The sequence below is a fragment of the Nicotiana tabacum genome, chromosome 21 (genome assembly GCF_000715075.1).
Source record: "Nicotiana tabacum cultivar K326 chromosome 21, ASM71507v2, whole genome shotgun sequence".
Lineage (NCBI taxonomy): Eukaryota > Viridiplantae > Streptophyta > Magnoliopsida > Solanales > Solanaceae > Nicotiana > Nicotiana tabacum.
The window spans coordinates 81,164,299-81,191,779 of NC_134100.1; the positions used below are offsets into that span (position 1 = coordinate 81,164,299).

The window sequence follows — 27,481 nt, forward strand, 5'->3', positions numbered from 1 at the left end:
GAATGAAAGTCCAAAAAATAGGAAAAAAGATAAATAAGAATAATGCTGGTTTTAGAGGACTACCACATTATCATGCAAATTCCTAGCTTTATATTAATATATACATTGTCTCTGAATTTCGTGACGGCTCGACCATTAATTAATTATTTATGAAGAGGTCATAGAATATCCATCATAACTTAGTAGTTAATATCCATCATTACTTTATGAATATGATGGATATTAATAAATGAATATTATATCTACATTTAGGGGTCAAAAGCTAAATTGAAAATCAAATTAATGAAAAGGTACTTCTAGAACATATTAAACATTTTAATTGTACAACTTTATAGTTGCACATATAGGATATTATTGTTTGATCAAAAATATCGATCGTGATTTAACCAATTACATTTAAATGAAGGAGAGTTAATCTTAGTTAAAAATAATATCCTAAATATAAATTGTCGATACCGTAGCAAATGACTAGTATATTTGTCTAGATGGCAGTGAGTATAAACAATAATAACAATATTCAATGATCCAAAAAGAAGAAGTATGGCATCAAATAGTAATAAACAGCAATATATTGGCATTTAAGTAAATAAAACATGCGAGTCAACCGAAAAGGGATGAGATCAATGGATATTCTTTCTGACAATGATGAATGATTGATGAGCCTTTGCCCACTTAGGCTATTCTTGGCAACAACAACAACAACCCATATTAACCCCACTAGTAGGGTCTGGGAAGGGTAGTGTATACGCAGACCTTACCCCTACCCTGAGGTAGAAAGGCTGTTTCCGATAGACCCTCGGCTCCCTCCCTCCAAGAACTCCCCACATTACTCTTGGGGTGATTCAAACTCACAACCTCCCGATTGGAAGTGGAGGGTGCTCATCGCTAGATCAACCCACTCTTATCTTAGGCTGTTCTTGGATCAGGCGGAAAATGCTAGATGAATCTTAGTAAAAATATTGTTTTTGTATGTTTGCAATAGGACCAGATTCTCTCTATAAAGTCAATATATTTTTTACAAATAAATATCTCATGTCCCCTATCATTGTGTCTATTTCTATTTATAGGGAACATGTTTCTAGAAAACCGTAATAGTACATGTGTAGAGAATATCCACTATAATATTCTCCTTTTTGTCCTATCTTAGAACTAGCTATTATAACTCTGTCTAAGATGCTCGACCTCGACCTCGACCTTAATACACGGTGGCTTCGCGATCTTGGCCTTTGCTGACTATTTGACTGCATCCTTCATTGCTTTAAGGCTACTTCGCCTAGAGGCCGATCTTCGTGGGGACCTTAATGATGTCACGTGGCGGTTGACGAGGGCTATAGTAATCCTGACGTGGCTTGCCCATATCAAAGATATTTCTTGTCACATACAGTTAGTCCCTCCGCTTATCGAGGTCGTCATGACAGGTGAGGTCGATGAGTGGATAGTGTCGTTTATGGTCGAGCTTTGCCGAGCTGGTTATACGGGTCGGGGTCGTGACAGTTAGACAACGTGGCTTCTTGAGAGCCACACATTTTGAATTCTTTGACTTCTCCCAGGAAGTCGGTTGGAACCATCTGGTCCAAGAGAAAAAGCTACCTCATGACATCATGTGTCATGATGACGATGTTTCCCGGCGTATTGTGTTGATTCTCGTGTGGCCCTTGATTTGTTCTGCCATTTCAATCTTTGCGCTAATCATGGAATGCCGTTTCGATTCTGGTTCCCCCAAGTTTTATAAATAGGGGTGGTTTGTTGATTTTGAAACTTTTCTACTTCATAAGTAGAGCTCCTTCTTCACCTTCTTCGCAGAACCCTTGCACTTCTCTGTTCTTTTCTTTGCTTCCCTATCTTTTTTCACAGCAATGTCTGACCTACCATCAGATGTCCATATGGAAGACCACTATATTCCTCTATTCGTCGTTTTTCCGAACCAGGGGGAAGATGGTGGAACTGCTGCTGAGGAGGAAAACCTACCTACTATAGAGGAAATCGTACCTCGGTGTCCCGATGCTAAATCTGACTTCCAAAAGGCGCTGGAAGTGATGACGGAGAGGTTTAAATCCACGATAATGGTTGAGCGATTAACTGAACTCAAGGCTAGACTTGGCCCACCTGGTCATGTGGACTTGACCCCTGCGGGCTAAGAAGAGGTTCGGGTTTACCATCCCGGCTTCTGCGCCCTTTATGCATATCCGTTATTAATTGGATATTCGTTCCCTTTGCCATCGTTGATAGAAGAGATATGCCGTTACTAAAATGAATGCCTGGTGTAGCTCGCCTCTTATATTTTTAAAGTGGTCATGATGTTGACGAAGTTTGCCAAATTGGCCGATGTCGACATATCAGTACGCTACCTTATCCTTTTCTTCGCCCCTCATTTCTATCGAGGAACTTTACTAAATCTTCTCCACCACGGGGAAAAATGTTTGGTGGTGAGGATGGATGACAAGGCTAGTCGGCATTTCTGGCTTGACTATTTCTTTGTCAGGACCGAAGACGTAGTGTCCGCTGCAATAAGCTTCCTAAGGTTTGGAACCCTGCTTGTAAGTGCTTGTATTAGTTTACATACCTTTTTGTTTCTAATGTGTTCCTTACTGCAGGTCAATTAATCAGCTTTCTCCTTTCTGCAGCTACTGGTCGACTTCCAAATAGTGGCCCATATTGCCGATTAGGTTAGATAGATTCTTCCTCATACGATGGGGATACATGATTGGTTGAGCTTTTCCCAGATATTTAGGCCATCTCTTCCCTCGGCAGGTAACGTGTTCCCTACCGTTAATGTCGTGATTTCTTCGCCCATGTTTGTTACCTTTGCTGATTTTCCCTTTCCTGTTTTTCTTTAGCTTCGGCTAGGGGGTCTACGAGGAGGTCGAGAGCTCCCGTGCCCTCGTTCTGAAATAGGAAAGCTATTGCATCCTTGGTTTCTGCCCCTACTTCAACTGCGGCTGATCCTTCCTCTGTCTCAATCCCTCTTGTTGTTGCATCCGAATTTTTCAGCCGTTGCAATTTTTGCTCCTCCTCTATACTCTCTCATTAACGAGGATGATGAGCCTTTGTCCAGTGATGGAGATCTCCAACCTCGAAACAGAAGGTATGTGGATGCAGGTGACAGAGTTTCCATAGCCGCCGGTGCGGCGGAAGGGGACTTCTCGCTGCGCAAGACAACGATAATTTTTGTGGGAGATGATGTTGAACTGATTCTCGAGGCTTCGAGGCCGGTGGAAGTCGATGTATACATATCTCTTCATTCTGAGGGGATGGAGACTGCCAACGTTCTTGAACCTTCGCGGCGAGAGGAGGCTTTGACCTCTCGGACAACCATTGATACCTCTTTGCCTGCCGACAGAAGGGGCAAAAGCATTGCTGAAGATGGCGATGAATCAGGTTCCAATGTTGATGCGGACGACCTGAGAATGATTAAAGAGGAGCTTACTCAGCTCGAGGTAAGGTTGGAGGGGTCTATAAGGACTTTTGCTATCCTTATGGATCGTGACTTGTTGGTGAACACCGAGGAGGTAGTCTCTACCCTTGGTCCTCTCTGCTCTAAAGTTCAGGGTAAGATTGTAGGCCTCACTCTTAGGGTGAGTGCTTATGATTCGAACTTTATTCCTGTTTTTCAGGGCGTTCTTTGTTCAGACTTTTTTTTTTGGGTTTGCGAGTGGTGATTTTAGAGATTTAGAGCGCCCGAAGGGAGAAGAGGCATAAAGAGATCTTCGTGAAACTAAAAGATAAATACCTTGAGTATCGCAGTAAGTATCGGGATCTCCATAGTCGGTTTCGCGATGGAGGTGTTATGCAGGCCCTGAGGGACGATCTGAAGAAGAGGGACGATGAGCTGGTGTAGGCCATCGAGAAGTGTAGAGTCCTCGAGGGGACGTTGAATAGTAGGTAATAGGAGCTTGAGGTTAGCAGGGGAGTAGCGTCCCAATGCACTGATCTTCAAGATCAAGTGGTTGAATTGCGAGGGCAACTAGAAGAGTGTCGGTTTCAGCTGGAGGCCCTCAACATTGAGATCACCAAGAAATAAGAGGAACTTGAGAAGATGAAGTCCTATTGTTTGGACGCTCGGAGGAAGGCGGAGATGTTTGAGTTGGCGAATAAGACTCTTCGAGCCGATCCTAAGGAAGACTGGCTCGAGGAGAGGATCGGAGAACTAGAGAAAGATAACTCTATCTTTCATGATCGAGTGACCTCTCTAGAGGCTGAGAAGGCTCAACTACTTGCACGACCGTCCTCTTCCAACACTTCTGATTTTTCCAATATACCTCGGGAGTTATATGAAGAATGGATCCATGCCGAGACCCAGTTAGATGTGTCTTGGGACTTGCATGTAGCGGGGTCCGTTTCTTAGGCTGCCCTTGAGGATGCCCGGGTTAAGGCTCGTGAAGCTCGAGCTGCTTGTGAATATGATCCTGCTATGCCTCTGGCTAATGAGAATGATGGGGAAGAGGGTGTGGACCGACTCGAGGAGGACGCCTGATATGATACCGCTTATCCTCAGGGCGAAGGTGGAGATGTGACTAAGTGGAGATGTTCTCCTGCTTTGTGAATTATTGGGTGTACTTCTGACATTGCTCGCATTTTTTCACGAGCTCTGAGGCGTCATTTTTCATAGTGGGCCAATAGTATCCTGTCCGTAAGAGACACCTAACGAGTGCTCGATTGCTGGAGTGAGCACTGCAATGGTCTTTATGAACTTCTTTGAGGACGCGTTGGGTTTAGTTTGGGCCCAAACATTTCGCCAAAGGGCCGCCGTATGTCCTCTTATATAGGTCGCTTTGGAGGAGACTGTATCCAGTTGCTTACATTCTCAGTTTTTGGCTTCCTTTTCGTCTTTTGGGAGTGCTCCATCTTGCAAATAGGCAATAATACGATTGCGCCAATCCCAAGTTAAGCTTACAGTTCTTACCTCGATTTTGTCTAGCGATGAATTGAGGAGGTGGACTACACTTTTATCCCCGATCGTGATGCTTTTGGTAGCTGCGACCAGTTTGGTGAGGCCGTCCGCTTCGACATTCTGCGCACGCGGGATCAGGTCGAGCTGGCATTCGTCGAACTCAGGCAGCAGCTTACAGATCTCGGTCTGATATTTTTGCAACCTTTATTCTTTGATTTGGATGGTCCCTGTGACTTGGTTGACTACGAGCTGGGAATGTGAGCACCTAATTTTTGACTATATTTGAATTTTTATCACCTTCTACTATGTAAATATTTTCAGAAATTTAATATATATTTTTTAGCTTTGTTATATTTTTTTTTATATATAGGGTAAAAATTAATAAGAATTTAAAAGGTCAATTATTACTATTAGTATTATTTTTATTTTTATCTTTATTTTAAAATAAAATAAATTAATAAATAAATAAAAATTAATTATTATTATTTTTTAAAATAAATTTCGGATGGGAATTAAAAAATAGGAAAAGTAGAAATATAAAATTAAAAAGTAAAAGTAAAAGTAGGTGGAAATTATTTAATAAAAAAGTAAAAGAAAGTGGAAAATTAAAAAAAATAAAAGTAAAAGAATGTGGAAATTTAAAAAATAAAAAGTAAAAGAAAGTTGGAATTAAAAAATAAAAGTAAATGTAGCTGAAATGTTTTTTAAAAAAAGTAAGTGGAAATTAAAAAAAAGTAAAATAAGTGAAAAATAAAAAAAGAAAAGTAAAAAAAGTGAGAAATAAAAAAATAAAAGTAAAGGAAAGTGGAAAATTTTATTTTTTTTAAAAAGAAGAAAAATAGGAAGTGAGAATTCTTTTTAATTAGAAAAAATAAAAAAAATAAATTAAAAATCTGAAAATTTCGAAATTTTTTCTATAAATAGAAGGAGAGAAAAAATAAAGAGGAGGGAATTGAGAGAAATGTTTTTGCTTATTTTACGCTAAGGAAATTTCTATTCGTGTCATTCTTTCTTCGGCTTTCTTTCGAAAAACTCCAACAATCCATCACCAAACTCTAACCCCGAAACCAACTGGAAACCAAGCTGAAAAGCACGACAAAAACGAGCCGAAAACCCAGCAAAACAATCCCCTTTTGTACAGAAAACAACAGCTCCAAAGTTGAGTCGTCGAGTTCGAGCTCCATTTGTCGATTTTGGTCGAGGCTCCATTTGCATCCTTGTCCATTATCCGAGCTTCAAAACAGTCTTGTAAAGGTCCATTTCTCCCATCATTATTTTGTTAAGATTTTATGCTTGAATATATAATTTGATCTTATTTAGCTTCATGAAGATTGAAATATTTTTTTTCTGTATTAATTGTTAAGTCTCATTAGCTTTGTTAAATTTTGTTACTTTCTTGTTTGATTAACATGAAGATTGATGAAAATATGATTTTTGGGTACGTAGTGAATGTTTGAACTTTGGGGATAAAATCCATGTCTGCTAGTTAAAATTAAAAAATGAGGTTTGGACTTTAAAAAAAAGATGATTGGGCCCGGTGGTTGGGCTTTGCTTAATGAAACATGTACTACTGCAATTGACTAATGGATAGTGGAGTAGTTTGATGAACTAGTAACTGGGCATACTCATTAATTGGCTTTAAAAAGTCAATTGTGCTATGATCAATTTTAAGTTATCCGGGCCAGAATAATTAAGAGTAAAAGTTGATCCTTTTCCACAATTGATTTCATAATTCATAGCCTCACTAATCTCAAATCTTAGGAGAATAAATAATATCTGAACCTCGTAGCTTGCTTTAGGCGCGATTCATAATAAATCATTATGACTATGAGTACGGTTCCCATGGCATAGTCATGATACATAATTCTAAACTCAAGTGCACGTTTCACGCGACTTGATCCCAAATTCAAATAATAAAAATTAATATGTTGTAGATCGCGAGTGCGTTTCACGTGACGCGATTGGCAATATGTACAAAAACAAGCGAGTGCGCGACATCTCGACTTGTTTAAATAAATTCCATAATTGTTTAAAATAATTAAAAGCGGTATAGAAGCATTAAAACATAAAGGGTTCTAAAACATGTAATAAATCAAGATAATTAGGCTAATTATTAATAGTTGAGTGACCGTGCTAAAACCACAAAATCCGGGAGTGCCTCACACCTTCTTCCAGGTTAACAGAATTCCTTACTCGGTCTTCTGTGTTCGCGGACCATAAAGAGAGTCAATTTCCTCGATTTGGAATTCTAAAATAAGCCGGTGACTTGGGACACGATAATAATTATCCAAAGTGGCGACTCTTAATTAAATAAATAATCCCATTTCGAATAATGTCACTTAAATTGGAAAACTCCCATATCCCCTATACCCCGGGAAGAAGGAGGTGTGACAGGGAATCACAGCGGAGTTTCAATCGCTTCGCCCCATACTTGAGTGCTAGCCTCAATCCTGCAATTACGGCCTCATACTCAACCTCGTTGTTAGTCATATCCGGGCATCTTATGGACTGGCCAATTACTTCGCCTGTAGGGACCTCAAGTACGAGTCTCATTCCGGACCCGGAAGCATTGGATGAGCCATCGGTGTATAGGATCCAGAGGTCTATTGATTGGAGGGAAGCTTGGATGGCTTCCTTCTCGACTTCAGGCATTATCTTTGCACTAAAGTCTGCGATGAAGTCGGCGAGCACTTACGGCTTTATCGCTCTTCGCGGCTAATATGTGATATGTGCTTGCTTAGCTTGATAGCCCACTTGGCCAGTCTCCCCGATAGCTCGGGTTTATGCAAAATGCATCTTAGGGGAAAAGTAGTAATGACTGAGATAGGGTGGCATTGGAAATAGGGTCTAAGCTTTTATGAAGCTATGACCAGTGCTAGGGCCAGCTTCTCGAGGTACGGGTACTTGTTCTCGGTGTTCATGAGTGTTTTTCTAATGTAATAAATGGGAGACTGCGTACCTTTATTTTCTCAGATCAGGACTGCACTTACTGCTACTTCAGAGATGGTCAGATAGACGAGGAGATGTTCCCCGGGTTCAGGCTTTGAAAGCAGAGGCGGTGACTATAGATATTCCTTCAGTTCTCGTAGAGCTTGTGCGCACTCGGGTGTCCATTCGAGGCCGTTATCCTCTTTGAGCACACCGAAAAACTTGTGACATCTGTCAGACGACTGCGAGATGAATCTCGATAAGGTGGCAATTCGACTAGTCAACCTTTGAACTTGCTTCTTGGTAGTCAGGAGCTCCGGTATCCCTTAGATAGCTTTGATTTGGTATGGGTTGATTTCGATTCCCCATTGTGACACTAAGAATCCCAAGAACGTTCTAGAGGCTACGCCAAACGCGTATTTCTCAGGGTTTAGTTTCATTCCGTACCATCTTAGTATGTCGAAAGCTTCCTTCAAATGGTCGATATAGTCCTCTGCCTTTACGAACTTGTCCAATATATCGTTGATAAATACTTCCATGGTCTTGCCGAGCTGATCTTTGAACATCCTCGTGACCAACCTTTGATATGTAGCCCCCACGTTCTTCAGCCCAAATGGCATGACCCTATAGCAATATGTTCCTTGGTGGGTGATGAACATAGTTTTATCCTGGTCCTCTTCTTCCATAAGTATATGGTTATAGCTTGAGTACGCGTCCAAGAAACTCAGTAACTCGTGCTTGGCCGTTGTGTTGATGAGTTGGTCGATGTGTGGTAACGGGAACGAATTCTTCGGGCATGCTTTGTTCAAGTCCGTGAAATCTACGCACATCCGCCATTTCTCATTTTTCTTTTTGACCATCACTACGTTGCCAATCCATTTAGGGTGCTTCGACTCCCTGATGTAGCCATTCTCTAATAGGTTCTCCACCTCCTAGCGGATGGCATCGTTGATGGCGGGATTGAATTTATGTCTAACCTGCCTTACTGAGGGGTAGAACGGGTCGACGTTTAATTTGTGCATGGCGATCTCCCTAGGGATTCCCGGCATATCTGCGTGGCCGAAGGCCAAAAAATCTGCATTAGTTATTAAGAATTGACTGAATTTACCTGGTTCTCAAAGTTTGCAGCTGATGTAGGCCTTTCTACTACAGTCTTGAACGAGGTCGAGGTCTTCTATGGTCTAGTCCGCAGCCTCAACTATTTCGAGATCCATGACGACGTCCTTGGTCTTTTCTTGTGTCGACCTCGCCCCTATTGATTATTATGCCTCCTTTTCCTTGTCTTTTTTCTTTTGGGTTATCGTGCTGTCCAAGGAAATGCGGTAGTACTCTCGGGATGTAAGATGTTCTCCACGTATGCTGAATATCCCCCAAGGTGTTAGGAATTTGATTACTTGGTATAGGCTGGAGGGGATGGCTCTCATGGGATGTATCCTTGGTCGTCCCACTATGGCGTTGTACGCGGTGGCCTGGTCCATGATATGGAATGTCGTCTCCAGCGTTACGCCGCCGACCAAGGAGTATAATTTATTTTGATGTCCGCTCAACTGCATTATTAAAACCGGTTAGCGTGATGCAGTGCGGCACTACTTTCTTCTCATGTCTCATTTAGGTGAGGACTCGGGGATGGATAATGCACACTCCACATCCATCGTCCACCATGATACATTCGAGATCAGTATCTAAAATGCTCAAAGTAATGACGAGGGCATCATTATGAGGGAAAGTCAAACCGTCGGCATTTGACTCATCGAAGATGATAATTTCTTCGAGTCCGTCAAACCGTTTGCGGGTGATAGATGCTTGAGCTTGTGAGTGGTGGTTAATTTAACGCCGTTGATGGAGGCGTCCTTGCTGCCGCCGATGATCATGTTGATAGTATGAGCTAGTGATGGCGGCTTCGGCGGACTTTGGTGTTCACGTCCTCTGGCGAAGTTATTTTTCCCTTTGTCGCTTAGCAGCTATTTGAGGTGTCCCTGCCGCAACATGTTTACAACTTCTTGCTTGAGGGTGATGCAATCTTTTGTTTTGTGCCCACGTTCCTAGTGGAACTCGCATAGGGCGTCGGATTTTCTGGTGCTCATATCGGACCTCATCTTTGGCGGCCACTTCACCTTCATTCCGAGTTTCTCCAGAGCATAGACTATTTCTATAGGTGATATATAAAAATTGCGAGTAGATAATAAGGGGGGCATACCTCTCTCGTTCCGATGAGTCCTTGTCCTCGACCTGGATGGCCTTCTTCATGGCAGAGGGAAGGTGGGGCGGGGGCCCTGACGTATGGCTGGTGTCGTTCCCTGTTGGGTCTTGAGACCGGGTGATCCCTCCTGATATTGTCTCTTCGTTCCTTTTTGGACTCGGCTTGTACCGAGATGAGCCGATGGGTTGGTCCGTTAAGGTCATCCTCACTTGCTCGTACTTCAGCACAGTAAGTATTATGGATCTCGTCCCAAGTGGTTAGAGGATATTTCATCAACCGGCTCAGTAGTTTTCTAGTTGCTCTCGAACCATTTCTACTCAACCCATTTTGAAAATCCGCGACCGCCATCCCTTCGGATACATTTGGCAGGGTCATCCTTACCCTGTTGAATCGGGCGAGGAAGACCCTTAGTCCCTCTCCCAAGGACTGCTTGATGGCGAATATGTCGTTTACTCTTGTTTCGGCCTTCCTGGCTCCAGCATGCGCCGTTACGAGCTTATCGACAATTTCCTTAAAAGTTTATATGGAGCGGGTTGGTAGCTATAAGTACAATGTTAATGCCCCTCCCGTAAGTGTTTTGTCAAATATCTTCAGTAAAATAGAGGACACTTGTTCCTTAGTGAGGTCGTTTCCTTTCACGGCGGTGACGTAATGAGTCACATGATCTTCGGGATCGGTCATTCCGTCGTATTTCCTGAGGTAGGGCGGCAATTTTTAAGGTGTTTAGTATGGCATGCAGAACTGCTTCTTCGTTGTACAGCTGCTGTATGAACCTGCTGGCGTCCCTCTTTGGCAATAGCTTTGGAGCGCTCGGTATCTTGTCGACTCTTTCTTGGTGTTCTTTCATTTGAACTCTGAGTGCTTTATTTTCATTCTCCATTTCCTCCATCCTCTTTAGAATAGCGGCGAGGGCTCTATCACCTGCACTATTAGTAACATTGTGAGTTATACCTAGTGTTGAAGGGTCTGGTCGGTCGGTCTGTTCGTCTGCTCGTTGTACTATGCAGGCTCTTGCGGTCTCTGTAGTTGTGCATGGAGCGGTCTTGTTAAGCATGCTTACTAGCGTATCAGTCAGCCACGCTTCGAGGAGTTTTTTCACTGTCGGTGGTGTCCCTCCTTCTGTGGACGTGGAGGCCCCTTTTCCATTGGGTTTTGTTATACTACATGGGGAGGAGGTGACCTCTCGAGCCTAGGGGAGGCAGTAGGTGTCACGTCCTCGCCTAGTATTTCACAGCTCTCGTTGATAGCATTCATGAGGTTGCTAGGGAAATCACATGTTACTTTAGTTCTCTCTCCTTAGTTACCTGCCATGTAGGTTTTTGTACGTGCAAAGAAAGAGAAAAATTTTGGGGTTTGTGAAGTTAGTGACTCACGTTAGTTGTAGATCTAAAGGAAACTAAAAATTTAACTTAGAAATTCCCACAGACGGCGCCAAACTGTTTGACCAAAAATATCGATCTTGGTTCAACTAATTAAATTTAAATGAAGGAGAGTTAATTTTTGTTAAAAATAATATCCTAAAGATAAAGTTGTCAGGACCGTAGCAAATAACTAGTATATTTGTCTGGATGGCAGTGAGTATAAGCAATAATAACAGTATTCAATGATCCAAAAAGATGAAGTATGGCATCAAATAGTAATAAATAGCAATAAATAGTATTTAAGTAGATAAAACGTGCGAGTCACCCGAAATGGGATGAGATCAATGGATATTCTTTCTGACTATGATAAATGCTTGATGAGCTTTTGGACACTTAGGCTCTTCTTCGATCAGGCGAAAAATGCTAGATAAGAATTTTAGTAAAAATGTTATTTTTGTATGTTTGCAGTAGGACCTGATTCTCTCTATAAAGTCAATGTATTTTTTACAAATGAATATCTCATGTCCAATATCATTATGTCTCTTTTTATTATAGGGAACATGTTCATAGAAAATCTTAATAGTACATGTGAAGAGAATATTCACTAGAATATTTTTCTTTATGTCTTATCTTAGAACTAGCCGTTATAATTCTGTCTAAGATGCTCGACCTCGACCTTGATCTACGGTGACTTTGCGACCTTGGTCTTTGCTGACTCTTCGACCGCATCCTTCATTGCTTTGAGGCTACTTCGCCTCGAGGGCGATCTTTGTGGGGACCTTATTGATAGCACGTGGCGGTCGACGAGGGCTATAGTAATCCTGACGTGGCTTGCCCATATCAAAAATATTTTTTGGCCCATACAATTATCTCTAAGTCTGAATGTTTTGAAGCTATTAAATATACTTTTTATTTCTATAAGTCATGTTATTTAATGGAGTGGGGAAAACAAGTTACACTTACTACAATTTCAAAAAGGCAATTACAAGCTCAATCAGAAATTCTTCTGCTCGAAAATAAATGCCAAGATCCAAACCGAGTTATTACAAGAAGCCATAGCTGTTGCTTTCAACTTGAAAGAAATTATCAATCAGAAGGAAACTTTCATGCAAACGCATTGCCTAAATACTGAGTAAAAGTAAACTATTACTACAAGAAACTTTCAAGCTCTCATTCAATTTATTTCCATAAAAGCAAGAGAATTGAGACCAATGCATGGCTCTACAACTAGGAAATACTGCACCAAGGAAAGATAAAAATAGTTAACAAGTTAGCAAAAATAGAAGTATCCAGAAGAGCAAAAGAAGTAAGTTAATTTCTACCTATTATACTCAAATTTTATAATATCTCAGCTAGAAATAAGGATTTAAGATAGATACGTTAACAATATAGAGACTGTAATTTAACCTATTATAAATTACTATTTTTATCGGGATATGGTTTATGCTTAGCGTAGATCGATCAGAGCTGTTATTCCCTTATAAGTGATATGATTGTTCAAATTGCATATATAACACTTAAGAAAATGCGATTTAGTAATTTAAAAAATAAGACATATTACCTGCTACAACATGTTAAAATACGTAATGTACCTGGAACAATTCATGTGCTCAGAAATGGGGAAGCTAAGGTTAACTTGACAGTAGCTATAAAGATCAGTAATACGAGACTCAATATAGCGAGGGTGTTCTCCATTATTCGCCATGTTTTCGATACACTGGCAAATCCTTTGAGCTCCTCCTGACTCCTCTCTTGCTATAAAATTTAGATTGTTTAGAGAATCACAACATTGAGATGATGGTGTAAGATCTATCCCATCAACAAAAGTTTCACACAAGGTGAAGTTACTATTGATATCTGAACAGTTGTCTGAATTGAGATCACAAGCCAAGCTTGATGTTGAAAGTGCTAGAAAAAACACAAGAAAAGCCACAAAATAGGCCATTACTATAATAGTTGCTAAAGAGGTTTCAAACTTTTGTTGAGTTGTTTGAGGAATTGAGAATGGTCGAGTTGTGTTTGTATTTGCTTAATTTATAAAGTTAGTGATAGTAAATGATGTAGGCGTTACAGGAAAAATTGGTCAAGTCTTTTATTTATTGTTCTATTCTTCTGTTCTTTATATATATCATAAATATTATCTGATGTTAAGGAGCTCTAATGTTGGTTAGAGTATATGTCATAACAGATAAATTGAAGACATATTAACAACATTTCTAAAGCCTGTTGACTATACTCCCACCCGAAACACCCTAACTGAAGAGGGACTTAATTGCGACTCTCTTCCAAGTAAATATTTACCCGTAAAAGAAAAAATTAATCAACAAAAGAAAATTCAACATCTAGATGAGTTTGGTAGTAATTAAATTTGAAAGATGAGAGAAGCGAGATTGAGATAGTTTGAGCATGTGAAAAGGAGATTTTAGAAGCTTATATAAATTTTTAGAATATAAATTTTTTCCCTTATTGATTCGTAGAAATATGTGTTTCTTTCTTTCTTTCTTTCAGTCGGTGTTGATTGGGTGTATATTATACACGTGATATTCTACATTCTAAAAATTTAAGAAGATAGAAAAGGATCATTATATTCAAAATAATACTAGAAGTAAATAGATAGCTTAAAAGCAAAAAAGAATTGAGGGTATGCCCTCTTTTCTCAATTTTAATATATATATGGGTGTTGGTCTAATACCCCTTTTACTCTTTCGGGTTGTTTGGTATAATGGATAATCAAAAATAATCCTGGAATAAAAATTTAGTATCATCTTATCTCTTGTTTGGTTACTAATCGTGGATAAGTTATTCCAAAATTAAAAAATAGTACCAGGATAACTTATACCTGCCAGGGGATGGAATAATAATCCCGGGATAAGTTATTTAAGATAAAGCAGTAAAATTGACAATCCCAAGATTAATAAACATACCAAACAGTCAATAAGAAATAATACCATAATAACTAATCTCAGCATAACTAATTTCAATATAACTAATCTCATCATAACTAATCTTTGCATAACTTGTCTTCAAACCAAACGACCTCTTTGTGTTTTTCTACTTCTAACTACATCGCATTTTATGTGGCCTTAAGTTTATATAAAAAAAATTTAAAAAACTTGTGGTCTAAAATAACTCATAGACATTTGTCTGACTTGCTTCCTGTTTAGTATTTCTTAAGCCTAGGGTCTATTGCGAACAAAATCTCTACCTTCAAGGTAGGCGTAAGGTTTGCGTACACACTACCTTTCTCAGACCCCACTTATGAGATTATACTGGATTTGTTGTTATTGTTATAGACATTTGTCTGGCGGGAATTTTACAGTTAGATTACTTCAAAATATAGAAATGTGTATTTTTTGTTAAACGAACCTAAAAAAGAAAGCCTGTCACATAAACTGAGACAAAATGATCAAATGAAAATAAAGCGATAAAAAGAAAACCAAATGTTAGAAAAATGTTCATTTCATTTAGTTTAGCCTGAATTTAGGACACCTGACCAAACGACGTCGTTGCCCTTTGAGTATATATTCACAAATCACAATCGATTATAGCCGTTGGCCCGTTACTAGAGTGGCCTCGTTCCAACAGTCGCCTCTCCTTTCTAAAAAGAAAAATTCGACCGTTGAACACAAAAATAATACTCACAAATCTTGCAAATATCAAATACAGAACCACAAATCTCTCTCTCTAAATTGGAACAAATGGCAACAGTAGTAGATGATCCGAACTTGTTCATAATCGACGAGGCGTACGAGTTCTCAGCGCCAAAATACTATAATTTCATTGATGAAGAAACAGAAGAGGACACACGAAAAGCTGAACATTGGTTCCAGATTACAAGCAGCTACGCCCCTTCTCGTACGTTTCATATATTAATTAAACTTTAACGGTTCTTTAAATTTTGACCCTTTACACTTCCTGGGTTTTGTATGTCTTACAGATTGGTAGTGGATAAAGTATAGATTCTTTAATTTTGTTTTGTCTGAAGTCTTATCATGTTTATGTTACTCACAACTTAATTACAGTTACTTTATATTTCATTACAAACATGAAATGCAAATTGATAATTTGTTGCTTCCCCCAAATTGATTTACTTTTTTTTTTCCTCCAACTTAATGGAATCCTTTATAATACAGTTAAATTGTATTGCATATTCAAGAATTAGGTTCTTTTGATTTCGACCCTTTAAACTTATAGGGTTTCGTATTTCGGAGTTAATTTGGCAGTTGGATAAGTGCGGATTCTTTAATTTACTTTGTCTGAGTTCTGGTCATGTTTATGTTACTTGCACAAATTTACTTCGTCCAAAATTTTAATGGTTGAAGAATGGTGATACAGATAGGAGTCTAGATATAATTGGATGTTAAATTTAGGTTCATTGACCTCCACATTGCTACTTTGCTATTTCCCCCAAATTGATTTACTTTTTTTCTCCCAACTTGATGGAATCCGTTATAATATACCAGTCAATGTCAAATAGACAGCTATTGGGTAGTTTAGATGCCTTATTAAGTCTTATATATATACTTTAAGAGGCATCCCGATCTCACCATTTTACCTTCTTGTTTCTTAAGCCGAGGGTCTACCGGAAACAACCTCTACCTTCACAAGGTGGGAATAAGGCCTGCGTACACACTATCGTATACACTACCCTCCCCGGACCTTACTTGTACGATTACACTGGGTTTGTTGTTGTTGTTGTTGCTGCAACATCCCGATCTCCCCATTTGATTTTGGCTGTGAAAAGCTTCAAGTACACGCGCAGTAGTTTAGTGTATAAGGAACTTTAAGTTGGAATCGGACAGTTTAAGAAATTATCATTTGTACTTCACAACAATTACTGGTCTTGTTACCCTGTGAAACCAACCAAGACCGAATACTTAGCCCCCTATTGTTGTTGGGTTGGGTTAAGCTTCGATCCCATTGAACAATGTTCGGCTGATTAGGTAGGTTTGATTTGGAACTGGAAACGGTTTTAGAAAAAGAGAATGTTACGTTTTTCAGTATACAACTGACATAGCCTTCAGAATGCAAATTCAATGTCACACAATTTTGAGGCCTATTTTGTACTTCAAGAGATGAAAAATTGAGGGTGTCAATTAGTTGCCGGAAAATTTGTACATTGGTTTATCGATGGGATAATTCTCTTACCATTTCAACTGTGTTTATCCATGGAATACTTCTGTTTCGTTGTATACACTGTAAGTGGAGATTGGTAATGATGTCCCAGGAAATAGGAGTGTTTATGTTGCTGCATTGATTTCTTAGTATTATTATTATTAGAGTACCAATATGAGATGACATGTTGATTTTATTCTTTTTGTGTTGATCTGTCCAGCTTTTATGCCAAGAATCAAGACTGGTAGAACGGTTCAACTTGAGAGCCTATGTGATTTCACTGATGCTGAGGAATTGCAGGATAATACAAGGTCAACAACTTTACATTAATGCAAAAACTCCAGGGTTCTTATCTCGTTTGGAATTATGTTCTAATTGGGTTTCAATGTACTTATTTTACTGTCTGAAACAGGCATGCGGTTGAGCTCACTTCTTCTGAAAATAAGGAAGAGGTAACACCGAATTTGATCAGACCAGAACATGGTACAAGTCTTCCTGATCCGGTATGCGTCCATAACTTGTATAGCAGAAGCACCATATGCCCCTTTTGAAACCTATGTCTTATTGTGTGCTTTATAAAATTCCAGGAATCTAAAGAGATGCAATCTACTGTCCGAGGTTAGTAGTTCTATCGATCCCATTTTTGACGAGTCCCTTTCGTTTTATTCCCCCCTTCGTCTTGAAATGATTTGGCTGATAAAGCATCTAATTTAGCACCTTCGTGTGACAGAAACTTGTACGCCACAACCACCAACGATATCATCTCAGAAGAATGGCTCGCGGAATACTGATTCCAAGAGGCAACAGTCAGCCAAAAAGATTGCAAGCATACTTAGAAACCCTTCAGAATTAAAGTCAAAAACTCAATCACAACAGTCACATGGGAGTAAAAGGTAAGTGACTTACTGCTGTAGTAGCTTGTTGTGACTCTGATATTCTTAATGCTCTTGCTGTTCTTTGGCCACAAACATGTTTTTGTCCCAATAAAGTTGGTGGATTTCATTTGCTGCTGCACAGGCAATCAATCATGAAAAGTTCTGTTGGAACTCCAAATTTTTCTCAAGAAAACCAAGCAATAAAGAGACAAAAACTAAAAGAGGGAAAATCCAGAAAGGTAGTCTCCTCTCTATATCTTCTCTGGATGTGCATTATGCGGAAGATTTCGTACTTTATCTAATCTTGCTGTTTCTTTCTTCCCAAATTTTCTAGATTCTTGATATCAAACTCCAACATTTGCCACATAAAACAAGACTTGGGGTAGCTAACAACAGCTGCTCTAACTTATCCTCTTCAGCAGCTAAAGCTCAAAAAGGGGAGAGAAAGGTTTTTATCATGGACTCTCTCTTTTTCTTGCATCTAGTTACATGCAAATTTGAATATTCTAAATCTAACTTAAATTTTATGCTGTAAAGATGTATGTTAGGCAACGACAACCTGTTGCGCCATTTGTTTCAACAGCAGAAATGATGATGAAGTTCCAATCTAGCACAAGAAAAATGTCACTATCGTGCATAAGCAATTCTACCCAGGATAATCCAACTGAATCAGCATGGAGGAAGCCTCAACTTACAATAACCAGGCCTAAAGAACCCAAATTTAAAACAGCTCAACGCGTCCGTCCAACAACAGTGAAGAGTTCAGCTGAGCTTGAGGAAGAAATGATGGCCAAACTTCCACAGTTTAAGGCTCGCCCAGTTAATAAAAAGGTACCTCATAATACACATAGTATTTGGCAATTGATTATGGAAACTCAAACTCTACCAGCAATCACACCTTTGGTTTTTAATCTTTTCTTTTGACCGTACCATCTGACGTTGTTTTATATATTTGATAAACAGATTATGAAAGCTCCAACTCAAGCTGCATTACCTAAAAGTATACCCCAACTTCCAGAATTTAAGGTATAGTATGTATACCGATTTCCAAGAAAGCAACGATTTGAGAGGAAAGTTGCATACCAGGAGCGCATTCCATTTTAATATCTTTACCTTGTGCAGGAGTTTCGCTTGGAAACAATGGCAAGGGCCAATAAGAATGCAGATACAACTTCAGTTCAATCAATAGAATCTTCTCAGGTAACGCAAGTACTGCCTGTAATAACTCAATGAAAACAATAACTTGCTTTAATTATTGACTGGAAACAAAATCATTTGATCTCAGAATCATCAGTGGCAGCCGCATATTACAGCGCCTAAATCACCTGTTCTTATAACAGCACTAAGAGCACGGCCTCCAAAGATTAAAAGCACAGAAGAACTGGAAAAGGATGAACTTGAAAAAGCTCCCAATTTCAAGGCAAGGCCTTTGAATAGGAAGGTAACCACATCCGCGCTTATCGCCTACTAGATTCTTCTGGTGATCTATTTTTTCTTTTTCAATTTTCCTTACTTTTTCAAACTGCAGATATTTGAAAGTAAAGGAGCTTTGGGAGTGTTCTGCAACACAAGGAAGCAGGTGACTGTGCCTCAAGAATTTCACTTTGCTACAGATGAAAGGATTCCACCAACTCCAACAAACTTTGATGATCTCTTTGACAAGGTTTTAATCATATTTCTTTTTGAACTTCTCGCTTATTTAACTACCTCCCCTGTTTCTCATTGTTTCGTTCCGTATTTTCAGCTTTCCTTGAATTCTGAATCCCAAAATGACAAGACTATTCCGAGAAACACTATACCAAATCCTTTTCATCTTTACACTGAGGTATGCCTCGGATAATTTTACGTTTTTGTTCTTTTCTTAGCTGAAAAAATAACTCCTCTTAAATTGGCATTTTCCTGAATATTTAGGAGCGAGGGGTTGAGAAGGAGAGGAAGTTGTTTACTGAAGTTCTACAGAAACAGATGGAGGAAGAAAGGTCCAGAAATCCCAAAGCAACTCCGTATCCTTGCACCACTGATTATCCCGTGGTATGAAAATTCTGTACCAATTTCTTTGATATCTATCGTTAACCCTCTTCACAAACCTGAGTTTGCTCATTTTATTATGGTATCTTTGCCAGATTCCACCAAAACCAGAACCAAAACCGTGCACAAAACCAGAACCTTTCGAACTTGAGAGTCTCGTTAGGCATGAACAGGAAATGAGAAGGGAAGTGGAAGAAAAGCAGAGATTGGAGGAGGAAGAAGCTAAAATGAGATTATTTAAGGCACGGCCAGTCTTGATTGAGTAAGAACTTTGAAGAATAAATCTTCTACAGTCTGGTTTTAGTAATACTGAAAGATGGCTAATATTATCTACCTAATAATGCAGGGACCCAATTCCAGTTCCGGAGAAAGAACGGAAACCCTTAACTGAGGTTCAGGAATTCAATCTACATGCAGATCACCGTGCTGCTGACAAAGCTGAATTTGATAAGAAGGTAATCTTTTTCCCCCCTGTGGACGTTCTTATACTTTCGCATGTTTCTTGCACACTCACCTTATAAGTTGCTCTACAGATTGAGGAGAAAGAAATTATGCATAAGCGGTATAGAGAGGAAGCAGAAAATGCAAGAATGGTATGCTGCCCATATTATCAACTTACACTATTCATAGATACTTAAAAGTTTGTACACTAATTCTAATTTCCGAAATGGATAGATGGAAGAGGAGAAGGCCTTGAAACAACTAAGGAGAAGTTTGGTGCACCATGCAACACCTATGCCTAACTTTGATCATCCTTTCATACCGCAAAGGTATGCAGAAAGCATATGCATATTGGAAATTTCTACTATCTTTTTTGTTTCTTTTTTACACCTTTCCTTTTCCTTGTCTTCCTCATACACTAAGATGACATTTAAATCTATATACACACAGCAAGTCTTCCAAACAAGTGACGAGATCAAGTTCCCCAGAGCTACAGTTTATTAAAAGGAGGAAAGAGATGAGGAAAACAGTCTGTCCCTATGTAGCAGCTGCCTCTCAAATGAGGTGATTGCGACTGATCAATTCAAAACCAGAGAGATGATGTTCAAGAATGGTTGAACCCTAACCCCAATCCCCCACGGTAACAGTTCTGAAATGATGGAGCTCAGACTCTGCACTTATAATAACCTAATTATAATACTCAATTAGCTTAGCATATTAAAACTGACAAGTAGTTTAGCTTTGTATCCAAAAACCAACAACAAAATATTAGAGATTGGTGGTGAAGAAGGAATTATCAACTTCATATATTCTTATTGTTTTAGGACATCAAAAACAGTTACCTTGTCCCCTATGAAAGTGAAGTTTATTTCTCAGTTCCATAATCGCGCAACTTTATGCAAAAGTAAAATCATGGATCTATGAGGTAAATCCACCTATGTGCAAACTGCAAAGCATATCGCTGATCTGAACTAATTTGGAACTAAAGTTGAAATGACTAATATGGATGTGTAGTATCAGGTCTTCTAAAAAATACTGAATTTAGTTTCTCTTTGTTTGGAGTAACTTTCGAGTAATGCTGTTTAGTCTATCTATACGTAGATGGATATTCTAACAAAGAAGCTTGCCAATAGTTAGTCTCAATAAATACGCATCTACTGCGAAGGATAATAATCCTCCCTCAGAGAGCTAAATGTGAGGCAAACAAGATCATATTGTAGCAAAAACATGCTAGTTAAATTAATTTTTTCAATATTAGATGCAAGATGATTATAAAGCTCATTATTCGACAAATTTCATTGGTTGATACCAGTTGATGGATTCTTGGCATATATTATGAAATACTAATCATCTGCACGAAATATAGTGAAATCTGGTTATTTAATTATTTGTATGTATTGGTGTTCCTTTTATAGCATTTTGAGTAAAAATAATGGATGAGCAGAACGGTGTTCAGCCGAACTCCCTTCGTTGAAAATTACACTATATATATTAGATGTTGAATCCTCATAGCTTCTTGGTGTGTTTACTGTTATTTTTTATTTTTTAATTTCCTCGATGAACATCCTGCGTCCGCCACTAGTCATGCTTCAATTGGTTTTTGACCAAACCATAACAAAAGGCTATTCCTAGTACAGCTTTTGATCACCTCAAGTCTTTGCTATGACACAAAGCTTATCCCTTCAAATTCAAGTCAAAATCCTTCCCCACTTAATCCCTATTGTCTCTTTTTAATCCCACTTCAAACAACTGAGAAAGCTACATGTAAGGAGAGAGGTCCATGTCATGCATATCTTCTAGTAAATCGAGAGGAGTACTTCTAGTTAAGAAGTTCGTAATAGTTGAGTGTACTCGAAAGACAAATTCATAATTTAGAGAAGATTGAATTGGAGGAGAATGAACACTATAGGTTATAATCATAGATGAAGTGTATATTCTATTATCTTAGTCAATTGATTAGAAACCTTTCTCTTTAATTGTACATGTTTCATTTTTTCTTTACTTTATTTCATTTAGTCAACAATCATTCCTCTAACTTTTTTGATTTATCAAATACCAGTAAAGCAATATCGAATAGCACAATATAAACCTAATCCTCATGGGATTGATATTATTTATACTATTTTGAACAAGTGCGAACTCTAGTTATACATCGGTACATTAACGCTCGTCAATTTCATGTGTACATCATTAACATATCTTGTGGGGAAAAATAAAGAAGATAAGGACCAAAATTTCTTGTAAAAACAAAAGAGAAGAAATTATTTATCGGATGTTTTAAAAGTTGGATATACACTGAATAACCTAAAATTATGTTTGGTTTAAATTTTAAAACCATAAAAATATTATTTACAATTATACCCTTGGATTTTAGTATCCTAAATGAGGTTTGATCAGGAGAAAACTTATAATTAAGGGCAGTTTTGTCTTATAAAGGAACTTTAAACATGGTATGACTAATACAAGTATTGTTATCTCATATTGCATTAGATATGAAATAATACATGAATTGATGTATTACTCATACAAGGATTAACTTGCAGAAATTAATAACAAATACCAAACACCAGACAATGAAGTACAAAATTTTATACATCATACCAAACGTTCCCCTAACGTATAAAAAAGAAACGACTACATATATATATCTCAAAACCAACCCTTTTTCTTTAGCCATCTTATATAATTGGTTCATGAAGCAGCATTAATGCCAATTCAACCAACACTAAGCCCTGGAAGTAAAGAGATGAAGGTATAACAAGGAGCAGAGTAATGAACAAAAACTAACAATTTTATTCCCTTCTGCAGTCTGCAGAGATATTAATTAAACTCACCTACCCTCCACTAGAGTATTTGTCCAAGAAATAGACATGGAAGAACATTAATTGGTCAACATGGTATTAGGTCTCATACTTTCCAGAAGGTATAAATCCATGTCCTCAGCTTCAGATTCATCTACCTCACAGTTCCTTTCAAAGAATTTCACTACTTGTCTTGTGGTTGGCCTAACTTTGGGGTCTAGGCTCGTGCATATCATGCCTAATTGCAATACCTTTAAGGCTTCCTCTTCATTAAATCCTTCATTATTCCTTAATTGATTATCAAAGGCATTACTCAATTCACCCCGTTCCGTTAGTTCCCACAGCCAATCCACTAAAGGTGGCTTGCCTTCCTCTATTGGCCTCCTTCCACACATCACCTCCAATATTAGAACTCCATAACTGAACACATCAGTTTGCGTGGAGGCACGGCCAGTCTTGACAAACTCTGGCGCCAGGTAACCCACTGTCCCAACAACTCAAGACTCGTTAGCCACTTGACCATGATCATGCATTCTGGCTAGACCAAAATCACCAATTCTTGCATGCATTTCCTTGTCAAGTAAAACATTGCTAGCCTTAATGTCTCTATGCAACACTTTTGCCTCCCACTCTTCATGCAAGTATAGAACCCCTGATGCCACATCTTTCAAAATCTTAATTCTATCTTCAAAACTCAACATGTTTCTCTCGTCACATTCAAACAACCTTTTATCCAAACTCCCATTTTCCATATAATCATAAACCAAAATCAGGCTGCCTCTACCTTTCTTGCACCAGCCTCTTAATGCCACCAAATTTCTGTGCTTTAGCCTACCAAGACTTGAAATCTCAGCCAAGAATTGCCTTTCCCCTTCACTGTTTTCATGAGAAATGCGCTTTACTGCAACCTCTGAACCCCCAGCCAAAACCCCTTTATAAACCTTCCCATTACCTCCAATTCCAATCACAGTATCATCAGCAAAACCCTTTGTTGCAGCATCAATTTCTTGATAAGTAATCCTATGTGGCCAATATTCCAATTCCCAATCTTCCATACCCTCTTTTTCCCTTTTTATTCTCCTATTTCTCTTAATCAGAAATAATGAAGCTACAGAAGTGACCACAACAAGAAAGAAAAGTGACATTGTCATACCTGCAATGAATCCCTTCGATCGATAAACTGGATTAGAAAGCTCAAATGAAGGCAACCCATGAGTGATCAAAGCATCACTTATCGAAAAATTCGAGTTACTAAAACTCCAACCTAAGATCTTGTGACCTTGAGCTTGACCTCTAGTGGATGCTGCGAACCCCACATACATCTCCGTCCTCAAAAACTTGAGAAAGATTCAGAGGGAAATCCAACAAAGGTTGCTTAGGCCTTTTCATACCAACTGGTGCCATAGTCACATTAATGTGGAAATCTGCATAGTCAATCCAAACTTGGTAGTTTCTTCCATTATTCAACTTTAAAGTCTCGAAAGACTTTTCATTTAGGCTACCATTATCATTATACTTATTGTACTTATCAGACCAATAGCCTGCTTCATGAGCAAACACTGATTCAAGAGAATTGACATCAATTCCAACATGGTTATCATTTATGTCATTGAATTCTTGATCCTTGAAAACATCAAACTCAACCCAAAACACTTGGTTATTGGGAATATCTCCATTTATGAAACCTAAGTTTGAATAAATAGCAGCATTAATACCTGTGTGTGGCATAAACAAGAAAACTATGCCACCGCCAAGTGTAATTGGTAGCCTGTCCCTGTAAGGTGCCATTGAAAAAATGAAAGATGTTGAAAAGGGAAGAACATAAGATGAATTTGTTTTTTTTGTGACAATCTTTGAAGGGTATAGAGCACTACCATCTGAATAGAAAGGTGTGTCAATGGAAAGACTAAGTATTCCGGATTCAAATGTTGCATCCCCATACCTTGACATATCTGATGATATAAAGCTATTGATGACAAAATCAGTTGCTGAAGCTGATTGAATACTAGAAAGTACGGTTATTAGCAGGTAGAGAAGAAGAGTTTTTAGGTGTTGCTTCATTCTGAGAAAGAAGCACATGTAAAACTCTTGTAAAAAAAATAATATGGGAAGCAGGTAGTTACATAGGAAAAGGGGAATATTAAAAGGATACTTGGTCAAAGATTTGACAAAAAATTCAAAGACAAAAAGTAGCCGCAACTTAAAATAGCAGGAACTTATATATAATTTATGTATAATACATGTATAACCTTATATAATATATGTATATCAATTAGAAAAAATAAACAACAAATCTGACCAGCATTTAAATATCCCAAGATTTTTCAGGACACTAGAAATATCACAAGAAGAATAATCAACTCTTAGTAACTGTTTCAACAAAAAGAAAAAAGGTTAATGATCTGTGTCTAAAGTTGAGGAACTAAGAAAACGACAACAAAGAAAGGCTGCAACACGCAACTGCGAAGATAAAGTTACTTAACTAATTAGTGAGGAGGTGGAGAAAGTAAACTGACGGCTGCCGGCTTGAAGAAAAGGAAGTCCGCACCGAAAGTTTGACTCCTCTTTTGGGTGAAAAAGTAAAGCTTGTATTTTTTTTCTGTTTTTTGGTCATGTAGATTCATTGAAATAAACAAAAAGCAAAACAATTGGATACAAGGAAAAAACAAATTGAATTGGCAAATATTCCAGCATAAGCTGCATATTGCTGATGTTTTGTACTACTAAAAATAGAGTGGAGAACTGGAGATATTGTCAAAAAAAGTAGGACAGCTAGAGAAATGGAATTAAAGCAAGAAAGAACCCAAATAATTGCGAAACAACATCCCTACATAGTCATTACACTAATATAATTATCCCATTTATCCCTGCAATTACTATAAGTGCATGCTAAAGCTTAATGTTTAAAGCTTAGATCTTTAAGGTTTGCCCCATGCAGTGTATTACTACTAAAATTGAACAGATTCTGCCAAAAATATGAAATTCTAACATAGTGTTCTGATGCAAATACCAAAATAACACAGAAGCTTAAACAAGCAAGCAGAGGCACAATAAAATTTAAAGACCTAACTTCAATATACCGGTCTTCACAGTAAAATTCTCCAAAAACGCCTAAATATCAAATCAAGCACCGTTAAAAATACTTTCCCAATACCTTGATGGAGCAAAGCTAGAGCGTTGAAGAACCTAAGTCGAAATCCTTATTTCTCTTCTCAAAAAGTAGTCAGAGCTTTCACAAACTTGAATTTAAGTGTTGAAGACAAAATTAGTGCAAAATCAGAAAGGAATGACGGGTTGCATCACAGAAAGAAGGAGTTAAAATTTAAGAAAGCTGGAGAGAGAGAGAGAGAGAGAGAGAGAGAGAGAGAGAGAGAGAGAGAGAGAGAGAGAGAGAGAGAGAACAATTTTCCTTAAATATCCTGTTAATTCTCATATCAAAACTGTTGCTAGTTTCACAATTGAGTGTGAACCAAACTGTCATATGGAAGTTCTCTAGAAGTTATAGCTCTCATCACAATTTCTTGAACATTCGATAATGCAAGAGAGGGGCAAGGGAAGAGGGGTAAAGTCTTAGAGTCACATATTATAAATGATATGCACTAATAATATAAAATATTTATATATTTATTGTAGAATACTTGTACGATTTTAATAGTTTTATTTAACAAATATGGATAGATTAAAATAAAAAGAAGTAACATATAGTGACAGATCAAGTTTACATTTATGGTAGAACTTTTACACTATTAACTATATAGCTTAAATCCTTGAGCATGTTTGGAAAGACATCGAAAAATTAAATTTATGTGTAATTTTGTGTAATTACTTAGTTGGGCATGTTTTTCCGACCAAGTATTTCATGTTTGGTCAGCATGAAACTGAATATAATTGAAGGAGTGTAGTAATGTTCTTTAATTCTCAGGAGGAGGTAAAAATTAGTAATAATTACACAAGTGTAATTATAAGCTAATGGAATTTTCTTATTTTTTATTTTTATTGTTTTCAAATATATTATTAGTACTATTCCTTTTATACTATGAGGGTGTTTGGCTAAGCTTATAAGCTGGTCAAACCAGCTTATAAGCGCTTTTCGGCTTATCTACGCGTATGATAAAGTTAAAAGTGCTTATAAGTCAAGTGCTTAAGCCATAAGCCGGTCACCCCAGCTTATAAATTTTAGCTTATAAACACTTTAAGTTTGACCAAAATTTTTACTATTTTATCCTTAAAATATTCTTTTTTAGAACAAAACTCCTACATCGATAATCATTGCCTCAAGTATTTTTTCAACCTATCCCCCCTCCCCCTCTTCAAGTCTGCAATTCTCATTGACTATTTAAGATAAGCGAATCCTCTATTCCTTAGTATATTTGTATCAATATAATTGTATATTAATCTTTGAACTGTATGTAATAAATGAGGACATATCAATTTTTTGGTGTATTGTTTTCTAAGTGTTGTGGTGATGAAGACAATGTTTGTTTCTCTTCAAATATTTTGTCCTATTTAGGTTTATTTTTTACTGAGAAACTTTTGTCAATTTATTAATTATTATAACTTATGATTATATGCTTATCATAAAATAAATTATATTTATCATAAAAATTATCTTATCTAAGTACAGTTATATTTAAAATAAAATGACAAATAGAATATTTTGTATTTGAATCTATCTAAAATCTAAAATCTAAAATTTTGAAGAAATTATGCCTTTATAAGTGTAAACAATTATAAGGTTATTTAAGTCATTTTAACAGAAAAAGAGCTTATCAACATTTTTTTATCAAATACTACAGCAGCTTATTATCAATTTCAGCACTTGTATCCAAACACATAACTGC

The 27,481-nt window shown here is 37.8% G+C and overlaps 2 protein-coding genes and 1 pseudogene across 2 annotated transcripts; 1 reads left to right on the plus strand and 2 right to left on the minus strand.

Moving 5' to 3' along the window:
* Positions 1–12,607: 12,607 nt before the first annotated feature.
* LOC107830868 (uncharacterized) lies at positions 12,608–13,325 on the minus strand. The gene is made up of 2 exons (XM_016658538.1): positions 12,973–13,325; positions 12,608–12,617 (listed from the first exon to the last, which is right to left on the minus strand). The coding sequence occupies exons 1-2, from the start codon at positions 13,323–13,325 to the stop codon at positions 12,608–12,610; spliced, it is 363 nt and encodes a 120-aa protein (XP_016514024.1).
* Positions 13,326–14,941: 1,616 nt separating this feature from the next.
* Positions 14,942–20,674, plus strand: LOC107830872 (protein TPX2-like). Its single transcript, XM_016658541.2, has 19 exons — positions 14,942–15,235; positions 16,716–16,806; positions 16,908–16,998; positions 17,083–17,113; positions 17,226–17,388; positions 17,513–17,609; positions 17,705–17,818; positions 17,908–18,201; positions 18,334–18,396; positions 18,493–18,570; positions 18,656–18,811; positions 18,899–19,033; positions 19,115–19,195; positions 19,282–19,401; positions 19,494–19,660; positions 19,745–19,853; positions 19,932–19,991; positions 20,074–20,168; positions 20,290–20,674. Exons 1-19 carry the CDS (start codon positions 15,079–15,081, stop codon positions 20,405–20,407), a joined length of 2,220 nt encoding a protein of 739 aa, XP_016514027.1. The 5' UTR covers positions 14,942–15,078; the 3' UTR covers positions 20,408–20,674.
* Positions 20,675–22,612: 1,938 nt separating this feature from the next.
* LOC107830871 (L-type lectin-domain containing receptor kinase VII.1-like) lies at positions 22,613–24,858 on the minus strand (annotated as a pseudogene).
* Positions 24,859–27,481: the final 2,623 nt, after the last annotated feature.

Bases quoted from the DNA above. Each gene is read 5' to 3' on its own strand.
- LOC107830868 (XM_016658538.1), bottom strand. From the start codon at position 13,325: ATGGCCTATTTTGTGGCTTTTCTTGTGTTTTTTCTAGCACTTTCAACA.
- LOC107830872 (XM_016658541.2), top strand. From the start codon at position 15,079: ATGGCAACAGTAGTAGATGATCCGAACTTGTTCATAATCGACGAGGCG. The intron at 17,389-17,512 runs GTAAGTGACTTA...GCTGCTGCACAG, and splicing joins CAGTCACATGGGAGTAAAAG to GCAATCAATCATGAAAAGTT. The intron at 19,661-19,744 runs GTAAGAACTTTG...CTAATAATGCAG, and splicing joins GCACGGCCAGTCTTGATTGA to GGACCCAATTCCAGTTCCGG.